Source organism: Alligator mississippiensis, chromosome 14 (genome assembly GCF_030867095.1).
Source record: "Alligator mississippiensis isolate rAllMis1 chromosome 14, rAllMis1, whole genome shotgun sequence".
In the NCBI taxonomy this organism is placed as follows: domain Eukaryota; kingdom Metazoa; phylum Chordata; order Crocodylia; family Alligatoridae; genus Alligator; species Alligator mississippiensis.
The window spans coordinates 1,762,470-1,773,244 of NC_081837.1; the positions used below are offsets into that span (position 1 = coordinate 1,762,470).

At 54.4% G+C, this 10,775-nt stretch overlaps 1 protein-coding gene across 1 annotated transcript; it reads right to left on the reverse strand.

Annotated features, from left to right (window-relative positions):
* Window positions 1-1,938: 1,938 nt before the first annotated feature.
* Window positions 1,939-9,492, reverse strand: TMIGD1 (transmembrane and immunoglobulin domain containing 1). The gene is made up of 7 exons (XM_006271298.4): window positions 9,331-9,492; window positions 8,569-8,669; window positions 7,258-7,536; window positions 6,462-6,740; window positions 5,420-5,523; window positions 3,146-3,186; window positions 1,939-2,176 (listed from the first exon to the last, which is right to left on the reverse strand). The coding sequence occupies exons 2-7, from the start codon at window positions 8,645-8,647 to the stop codon at window positions 2,173-2,175; spliced, it is 786 nt and encodes a 261-aa protein (XP_006271360.3). The 5' UTR covers window positions 8,648-8,669; window positions 9,331-9,492; the 3' UTR covers window positions 1,939-2,172.
* Window positions 9,493-10,775: the final 1,283 nt, after the last annotated feature.

Consider the following 10,775-nt stretch of genomic DNA (forward strand, 5'->3'; position numbering starts at 1 on the left):
TGTTCGGGGGCCCGGTGCGGAAGAGGTTGAGAACCACCGCTGTCGGGGGCGCGTCCGGCCCCGGCGACGAGCCCTGGCTCGCTTTCGGGCGGCCGGCAGCACGGGCTCAGCCCGTCCCTGCGCGCGCAAAGTCCGGCCAGCCTGCGCTCTCCCCATGCTCAAAGGTTACCGTTTACATCTTTATGGGGCGCCCTTGCGCTTAAAGAAGTCCATTAAAAGGACGCGTTGTCCTAACCGGGCGCGCGCGGCTGTCTGGCGGAAGATTTTCGGGCGCGGCGGGCGTAGGCGTGCAGGGCTGGAAGAGCCGGCCAACTTGTCCAGCGGGCAGCGTTTGTTCCCGACGTTGGTTGCCAAAGGCGCGTTGTAGTCGCCGCCAGGACTTCAGGAGAAGGCTGCGCTCGTCCAGCCTGGCCCCGAAACCCCCCCGTGCAGCCGCGAAGCCTCCCGGATGCCAGGCTTTACCTCCCCGTTACTCTGGGGTAGAGCAAGCCTCGTGCACCTGTGCAGGTTCGGGGGCACCTGGGTTTTATGTGGGTGTCCAGCCCTGGCCCTCCGGGCCCAGGAACAAGGCTCTGCCCTGTTCCTCGCTAGCTCTGCTGGCCTGGGGAGCGCGCTGGGCGTGCACGTTGACGGGAAAGGCAACGTGTAAATCACAGCAATGACAGGAGCGAGAGCTGTAGGCTCCAAGGGCCATCGGGATCGTTGCATTTGAACTCCAGTGCCACAAGACATCCAATTTTTTCTGCAAAGCATGATCAAAACACTTTTTTTTTTTATAGAAATGCTTGATCTTCCCAAGCCCCCCGCTGTTGGCACGTCCCCCTCTTTCCTCGGCCGGCTGGGCTCATCCGATTTTTAATAACCCTCGCTGCTAGGAATGAGCCTCTCGTTTCAAGGCTGAGTTTGTCTAACTCTGCAGCCCAGCTGCTGGGTCTTGTTTTGTCCCCGTCAGCAAGGTGGAAAAGCTTCCTGCGATCGAGTATCTTTTCCACGAGTAACTACGTAGTGCTCAAGTCAACCCAACGATCTCTTTTTGATCGTTGGAATAGACTGAGCTCCTCAAGCCTCGCATCAGGAGGCTCGTTTCCCTCTCCTTGGACCCTGTTTCTGGCCTACTTTTGAACACTTTTCAGTATTTTGACCTCCGCGAGGGCAGACTGCAATACTGGATGCAGCTTTCCTGTCTTACCGGTGCTAGATCATTTCCATGCCTCTACTTGATATTCCCCTTCCTTCCCATTCAAGGATTGCGTTGGCCCTTTCAGCCTCAACCTGGCTGAGAGTCATGTTGAGACATTTCTTTGAGTCACGGCTCTCCAACAAGTGTCTGTAGGCAGAGCCAGCTTCCTGCACGCCCAGGGGCTTCCCCATGTCCTGTCTAATTACTTTCCTGAGCTCTCCCGGAGGAAATTCTGCCTTTGCCTACGTGGCCGTGCCTGTGGATGAAGCTTTCTGTTCACATGCAAAGTATCTCACTGTTGTGAAGTTTGGTGTGCGTGTGTCAGGAATTTGCTTGTGTCAGGAATTTGCTTGTGGTCAGTCTCCCTTTTAGATGCAGTAAGACGCAAGCCCCGGCACCCAGTCCAGTAACCCCCCCAGCACAGCGTGACGATGCCCAGCGTAGACAGAAAGGCGAACATGAGAGCCAAATGCTTCGATGGTTGTGTGCTGGGAACTGGGCTGAGACCCATTAAACAACTGTGAATCCTGTGGGCCAGGGAAGGATTTCAAACCAGCACACATGAGGGGTTACCTGCCCCCGAGCCAATCTAAGACACTGTCTTCTGCTGGTATTTGTGTCTTGAACGCCGCGCGTTTCTGTTTGTGACTTCCTCACCATTTCCATGGCAGTCTCCACCAGGACTAATCGATTCCTGATGGAAAATGACCCGATGACATGCAAGCGCCGTCTAGGAATAAACATGGCAGGAGACCAAATGGAAGAAGCAGTCGTGTTTTTCCCTCTCGTTCACGTGTTCAGAGCCGTAAGTTGTAATCAACATACCTAACGAGCCATTTACATTGTGAGCGTTGTTTTAAATAACAATAAATACAGAAGGAGCTGCATAACTCGGAGCAGCCGCGGCGGCGTGCAAGGGAGAGTCCCAGCCGTGAACACGAGGGTGCTAGAGAGGGTCTTTCTTAGGCACTCACAGTAAGCTCAGGACTTGTTCACCTGGGGTAAAACACAAAGGAAGGATGGAAATCACCTGCTGCCACGAGGCAGAGGGGCTGAGCCCACGTGGACTAGGCAAGACCGTTTTGCTGTCAGTACCCTCCCTTGTCCCGCTGCCTCTCTGCCCAACTTGACATCCTCCGCGGCAGGAGCCAGAGACTAGGTCTGGGGCATGCTGAGAAGCGTGTGCTCCTCTGCTCACGGGGTGACTGATGTTTTGGGCACAGGTGAACTACAAGGGGACGGAGGGAGCTGCAGCGTTGTTCTGCATCTGTGGACAGCAGGGAGGACTTGACCTTGACCTTTTCTCGCTTGTCTTAATATTTGCTTGTCACTTGTGAGTTAACAAGGAAGGCTTCCAGAGGGAAAATAAGTACCGACTGCATCCTGCCTATGTAACAGAACAGCTCATTTCGCTTTCTCCGCCTCTAGCTAATTAAGTCCCGTCCACGGTGTTCTCTGCCCTTCACCATAGCAGCGATAATTACAGCGGGTGTTTCTGTACTGCCTTTCATCCCAGGATCAAACGAGAACTGAATAAGCCTGACGATGCTCCTGTGCAGTCAGGAGGCAAGGATTTAATGGAGATGGAAACTGAAACGGGAACTGCGGTGACTTTCTTGGGGTCACCAGGCAAGGCGGTGTCAGAATCCAGCCCCTGGGCTTGTCATGCACTGCTCTAGCTACTAGGCCATGCTCCTGCTGGTTTCAGGCATTGTGTTTTTAGACTGGCCGTAAATAGGAGCGGGCTAGAAACTGCCTCTTAAGCACCTGTTCATGTACAGCACAAACAACACAAAAACAGAGGTTACAGGTGTCCTGCTCCACTCTTCCACACTGGCAGCGCTTCCTCCCTCCTAGTCTAGTTAAGAGAATAAAACAGCTTGAGCTGGAACTGGGTTTTCATGACAAGGTCCATCCGTGTGCCGCTTTCTGTCTAAAAATACCGGCCTTGAATCGGATACTTACAGAGCTGTTTCGCTTGGTGTTTCGCCTTTCTTCACAAAGCACTAAAAGCAAAGACAAGCGACACAATCTTATCACTTGCTGTATTTCTGAGTGAGAGGCATGACTAAGGGTCATTTTTATTACTTTCCTCTGTGAGTATAACATCTTCCACCCAGCTGGCCCCAGTGCAGCACACCAGAATGGCTTCCTCCCTGCTGCTGTGTAGACGCCATTGGGATACACTGCAGAGCACCACTGCGCACCAGCACGGGGGAATGCAGAGCACCACTGCGCACCAGCACGGGGCAATGCAGAGCACCACTGCGTACCAGCACGGGGGAATGCAGAGCACCACTGCGCACCAGCACGGGGCAATGCAGAGCACCACTGCGCACCAGCACGGGGGAATGCAGAGCACCACTGCGCACCAGCACGGGGCAATGCAGAGCACCACTGCGTACCAGCACGGGGGAATGCAGAGCACCACTGCGCACCAGCACGGGGCAATGCAGAGCACCACTGCGCACCAGCACGGGGGAATGCAGAGCACCACTGCGCACCAGCACGGGGCAATGCAGAGCACCACTGCGCACCAGCACGGGGGAATGCAGAGCACCACTGCGCACCAGCACGGGGCAATGCAGAGCACCACTGCGCACCAGCACGGGGCAATGCAGAGCACCACTGCGCACCAGCATGGGGGAATGCAGAGCACCACTGCGCACCAGCATGGGGGAATGCAGAGCACCACTGCACACCAGCACAGGGCAATGCAGAGCACCACTGCGCACCAGCACGGGGCAATGCAGAGCACCACTGCGCACCAGCACGGGGGAATGCAGAGCACCACTGCGCACCAGCACGGGGCAATGCAGAGCACCACTGCGCACCAGCACGGGGGAATGCAGAGCACCACTGCGCACCAGCACGGGGCAATGCAGAGCACCACTGCGCACCAGCACGGGGGAATGCAGAGCACCACTGCGCACCAGCACGGGGCAATGCAGAGCACCACTGCGCACCAGCACGGGGGAATGCAGAGCACCACTGCGCACCAGCACGGGGCAATGCAGAGCACCACTGCGCACCAGCACGGGGGAATGCAGAGCACCACTGCGCACCAGCACGGGGCAATGCAGAGCACCACTGCGCACCAGCACGGGGCAATGCAGAGCACCACTGCGCACCAGCACGGGGCAATGCAGAGCACCACTGCGCACCAGCACGGGGGAATGCAGAGCACCACTGCGCACCAGCACGGGGCAATGCAGAGCACCACTGCGCACCAGCACGGGGCAATGCAGAGCACCACTGCGCACCAGCACGGGAGAATGCAGAGCACCACTGCGCACCAGCACGGGGGAATGCAGAGCACCACTGCACACCAGCACGGGGCAATGCAGAGCACCACTGCGCACCAGCACGGGGGAATGCAGAGCACCACTGCACACCAGCACGGGAGAGAAAGCTGCAGGCAGTCACAGTAGCAATGGCATGAAACGCTGTTCTTTCCAAGGTGCTGCAGAGACATGAACTGAGTCACTTTGGGAGGCACAGCACGGTTACCTAAACTGGAAGTCAGCCAGGGCAACACCTGTATGCTAGTGAAAACTGCCATGGGTGGAAACGATTGCAACATGACGTGTTATCTAGAACACAGTTGCCTCTGTCACCCCACTGGGCTGGACTAGTCAGCACAGACGCTGGGAGAAGAGGGCGGCACAACATCCAGACCCTACTTCTTGGTCATCATGGGTCTTGGTCATCATAGCTGAGAATATGCGCTAACACGCTGAGCGCAGCCGTGTTTCGGCCAGTGGTCCTGCTAAATCTGCCAGGGCGAGTCTGGGTTCTTATATATATGGGATACTTTCTCTGTGCCCAGCCTGGCAGATTTAGCAGGACCGATGGCCGACACAAGGCCGTGTTCAGTGTTAAGACATACTCTGAGCCATCCCGTGATGACCAAGAAGTAGGGTCACGATTTAGCGTTTCTACCATTTCTGCATATGGCAAACTTCAGTGTCTTCTCACACACGCACACGCTCACAAACACCCGCACTACAGAGACCTGTGCGCATGTGTCTGCAGACACATCCCACGGGAACGGTGTGCGCCACCGCCTCGGACTCATCTCCAGGTTCAAGAAGCAACACGAGCTTTGTTTGACTCTCCCGTCGGCCCCCCGCTCCTCCAAAATCATTGCAAAATGAAAGAAACTTTTCTCTCAGCAGTGGCTATCCTCAAACCATTGTGATTTTTTTTCTTATTAACCATCATTGATGCTTTTGATACCTTCAGTATTTTTTCTCTTTGAGCCACAACTCCAAAAACAATAGTAAGTAAAACCACCACGGCTGCAGCAGCAATGGCTTCAGTGGGAAAAACAGGTTTTTTATCTGTGGAAAAAAAGGAAAAAACCCTGAATATTCAAGAGATTGGTGCAGTTGTGTCGAGCCAGCCATCGCAGAGTTGCAAAAGAGGCGAGTGCTTTCTCCCTGTCCGTGTTAACAGCGTGACTTGCGCTGTGCTACCGACAACCTGGCCTGTATCGCAGGGTTTGGCACTCGAGAAGGACGAGCCCAACACCAGACAGGAAGATATTTTTACAGGACCAATGAGACATTTGAACCAGTGGCCACTGCAGGCGATTCCCAGGCTGGGGCATTAGGCCGTGGGAATCGAGCAGGGCGAGGCAACGGCGTGCCCGTGTTAACGATGCTGCCAGCCGCTGGCTCGACACCTGCTCCAAGGACATGGGAGGAAAGAAAACCCAGCAAGGTATAACATACCATTCATGCCCCAGCCCTGTCAGGGGGCCTCAGTCCTGATCAGAGTCTGACGATACTGGGCACCGCTCAACCCTCAAACAGGAGCTCCCCTTCCCTGAAGTGCTCAGGAGATAAAGCCCTGATGCTGCAAATGGCCCCCGGGGACTGCAGAGAGATGCTGGGTTCATAAAAGGTATAATACTTTGCTCAGGATGACTAATCACTACAGCAATTCAACTTGGCAAGTGCGCACGGGCTGCAGGCAAGCCCTGGAGTGCTTTCAGAGCATAACTCGCACGTCCGGGAGGGGACGCTGAGATGCAGCCACTTCTGATTGCAGGAACAGGAAAGGCACTTGCTGCGGGAGCCCCGCGATCCTCACCCAGCCCCAGGAGCGTGAGGCCAACCCTTGTTACGGCTTTGCCGGTGGGGTCAGCACAGGGACCTGCACAGACGCAAGTTTTCCACTTGCAGTCATTGAAATGACAGTGCGGCCCCGACTCATTATAAGATCATTGCTTTTAAAAAGGACGAGAGGACGGTTATACGGGATGCTCGGTCGTTACCTTCAATCACCAAATGGAAGTCCTTTCTCTCCTCTCCAAGGGAAGAATTTGCCACGCAGGTATACACCCCCATATCGGACTTCTGTGCTTTCGTGATCGAGAGCTTGAAAACTTCGCTGGTCTGGTGGATCTGGTAGCGCTTTGCCTCAAGGGTCAGGACGACGTTGTCTTTATGCCAAGCCACTTGAGCTTGAGGGTTGGACTTCACGTTGCAGATCAACGTCACGTCGCCCTCCTCTTCTGCTCGGAGCGAGTCTTTCCCACTTAGCATGGGGCGAACTGTTTGCAACAATTATTTGAGTGAAATGGTTATCAGGATCCCAAACATCTTCTTCCCATATCAAAGAGAAAGGATGTCCTTTTATCCATGTAATGCACACCCTCTTCCCAGCAGAATGAGACAGAAAAACAGTCTGCCACCCCCTTCACTAAAGTGCCAGCACCGGCCGGGCCACCGCTGTTAGACACAGACCGCCAGGGCAATTCTTTTGTCCCCATGTTTCATCTCAGGAAAGAAGCTAGGTTGTGCATGCGTGTGTGCGTGCGTGCGTGCGGCGGGGGGGTATCTCATTATGAAGAGCCGGATCCAGCTCCAATTAGAGAAAATGCAAAGGGTGCCACTGATTTCAGTGCGATTTGGATCCACTCTCAAGGTCCTGTCTACACTGGGAAAAAGATGTGTTTTAATTGCCACCTGCTAACTACATCTTCTCCCTAAGGCATGAAGTGTGGGCTCCTGAAGCCACTGGTTCTTCACTGCCACGGCTCTCTGGAGGTACCCATCTCATCAACTCACACTGGACATCCAGAATCACAGAGACCTGGATGGACTGATCCCGCTTCAGCTTGCAGGTGAAGGTAACGCCGTTGTCGGTCTCGGTGACAGGAGACAAGCAGAGGTGACTGGCATTCATTTGATTTCCATCTTTCAGGTCCACAGCCCCGTCCCCTCGGTACCAGAGTAGCTGTTCCTCCTGGCTGTTGTTCTGTATCGCGCACGACAGGGACAGTGCTGGGCCAACCCCCGTGGTCAGCGTGAAGTCGGACGTTTCATTATTTATAGCCAGCTCCACACCTGAGAAGGAGGAAGGTTCCCGGATTGGTAGCTTGCCCACAGGTTAGCACTATATTAATAATCATCCTGCTGCCTTTGCAATGCCCAGAGCTCAGAGCGGGTTCACAGCAGAGTCGTCAGGCTTAAATCTAACAGCTCTGTTTTCAAAAGCAGCTTGGGAAACTAACTTTTTTCATGCACGTTCATTATTGATTAAGATTTATAAAAACAGACTACAATGCAGGTATCCTGAGCTCTAGGTTTGTGTCTATTATTTAAAAGCACTAGCAAACGTAGCCCCCTCTATCTGCGCACTCCCAGGGTCTGAGCTACAAAGACAAAGCCATATAGTACAGCACTGCATTAACCCTCACACCAAATGGACACAAGAAAGCAAAATACCCGACTCCCCAGAATATTGCTTGGATTTAGTTTTCACAGCTACACATTTGCGCACCTGACTTTTCATGCTCAGTTTTCTGGACAAAACTGACATGAATTGCATTTGGGAGGATACACTGGGTAGTTAAATCCTCACTGCACGGGGGTGGCCTTCATTCAAGTCTGCATGTCAAAGGACTGCAGAGTCAGATTCAAACCTAGGAACTTCAGGACACGTTAAGCAAGACACGTTTTAGAGGAAATAATTTGCCACCTATCTTCAAGCCCTAAGACACCTGTGCCGTGGACAAATGAGCTGGGGGAAAACCTTTAAGACACAGCGGCACTGGAGCTCACACAAACAATAGCTGGATCCATGATTTTATGCCTTTGTGCTCTGAGGCTGCTAAACTTTCAGGCTTCCACTGTTTCATGGTCTGGAAAAAGCAGCCCTCCCAGCTTCGTAACTGCAGGAGCCTCTTAGTTCTCCCCAAATGGACTGGACACGTCTTTACCCCTCGCATTTTTTAGGAATGGCAACTGCAATGCGAGCTGAGAAGGGATCCGGCTGCGAGCACTGTCCAGTGACCGGTGCTGAGGAGAAGTCAGCGTGTCCAGACGACGAACATTGTGTCTTGCACAGAGACTCTGCGGCTTTTCTCCATTGCTTACCTGTGACGATGCAGGGCAAAAGCAGCATCGCCAGCACCGGCACTTCGTACGGGACAGGTAGGCAGCTGTGCTGGGCCATCCCTGGCGTGCTCCGGTGGGACCTGGCAGGCAGAGACACTGCTTCTATTACCACTGCTAATATGGAGCAAATGGTCACTGCTGTCACAGCCTGGAGCTCAGGACAAGCGCCGTGGCTCCTTAACCTGGCAGGGGAAACACCACGTAGCGGTGTCCAAGAAGGCAGTTTTCCTGAGCCGCCGCGTGGTTCAGCACCCGCCGAGGTGCAGCGGTTTTAAACCCGGTTTATGGAGATGGGAGTCTCCTCCCTTGCTTACGGCTAAGGGCGAGCAAAACTCGAGGGCATTCGAACCCCGAGCCTCCGGGCTTGGGCCCGCCAGTAGGACGCCCGCCCAAGGTTTTGGAAACATCTGAAGCCCCAGGTGCGGGAGGAGGATGTTTGCCCGTAGCAGGGCCACTTATGGTTCTGGACACTTGGATTTGGCTAATTTGGCCGTGGATACAAATTAAATTAAAAAAAAAAAAATTGCTGTCACAGCCTGGGTAAGGTCCTCCAAAAAGGCCATCCCCAGTGGATGGGCTTGGGCCTGAGGGGGGAAGCAAAGCCTTTTTCTGCTTTAAAAAAGAAACGACTGTCCGTTACGTCTCTAACTCTGCTCGGAAACGACTCCCACTTCTTTATTGCGCTTCCCGTCTCCCCGAGAGCCCTCCCCAGGCTGCTTACCTTGGGAAGAGTCTGCTTACCTTGGGCTGTCAAGAAGCGTGTAGCACTTTCCCTCCTCTTTTATAAGGTCTGAATTTTAATATTTTTATTGCCATTGCCTGTCAAGTGACTCACATAAACCGGGTTCAAGGCCTCGTTCCTTTGCTGAATTTCTGAGTGTTTGCAACACCCCCAGGAAGAAAGGGATTCTTTGTGCGTTGCTGGCTGTTTTATGGGACTAGCTGAGGCAATGAGTAACCAGCCAGAAAGTCTCTGTACCAGGCACTGCTGATTTAAGCAAAAAAAGGAACTTCTCGGGTTCCTTCATGTTACTGGCCCTGATCCCACTAGGCCACTCCAGTCAATAGCAGTTTGTCCTGGACCTCCAAAGGAGCAGGAGCAGATCCTGGGACTGGCAGTGCTGGGGGACCTGGCCCCAGGTCTGCAATGAGGGTTGGAGATAAGACGGCGGCATCGCCGCGCTGGTGCCGGTGAACGAGGTATGGTTGGTCCTCTCTCCCCGCTCGAGGTTGGCCAAAGCATCTCAGTTCGGGAGGCCCCGGGGCACGTCACCACCCTCCCTTACGTCTGCTGTTGCAGCCAGAGCGCATTTCCCCAGCTCCCTCACTCGCAGTGCTCGATTCTGGAAACACTCATTTTTACAGCACGCTCGACCCCTGGGCCGGCCCTGGCACAGAGGTACAGAGGCTCCCTGGAGGGAGATCAACTTCCAAAGGTCGGGTCGGTGTCCCTGTGGCAGGGGCAGCCCCACGACCGCAGCGCTCGGGAAGACAGCAACAGGCATGTCTCATTACACTTTAACAGAACGGAGGCGGCAGTCATAATCCGCAAGGTCCTTGCAGATCCTCACCTCCAAGGGTGCGCCCCGTTGACGTCAGGGGACCCAGGGACGCTCGGCCCCTTTTGGGCTGGGCTGCTCACGGTCCCGCGAGCAGAAGTGGGTGAAAGTGTGCCATAAAGCGCGCTTCGTAGGGAGGGGAAGACCCTGCAGAGTGTGCGCCGCATCTGCCAGCGTGCATGTGCAAGCTCAGCGCAGCCGACGGCACCGGGAAGGGGCGAGCCACGGTGCGTGTCCTGTGCGTGTCCTGTGGCTCGTTGCACACCAGAGGGTGCCAGAGCCCGCCGCACGTTTTGCTGGCATGTCCCCGTCCAAGTGGTGCCTTAATATAATTCTCGTACAAACAAATGAGGAAGCCATTTCTGCTTGACACCTGCATCAGATGCCTTGGAGGGCTATTTGCTGCTGCTTTCCCTGGCACGTGCTGTTTTGGGAAGAGGCCAGGCCGCTGTCAGCTCTGGTCTCCAGCCCTCAGGCTTCAAACTGAACTCAGAACAGACCTGGAATCAGGTGTGGGCACTTCTGTATAGACGATAGCATCCTCCCATCTTTGGATGGTCAGGGGAAGTGTGTACAGACAGGCCAACGCACACTTTCAATCAGGATGCTATTACTACCGCTAAAAAT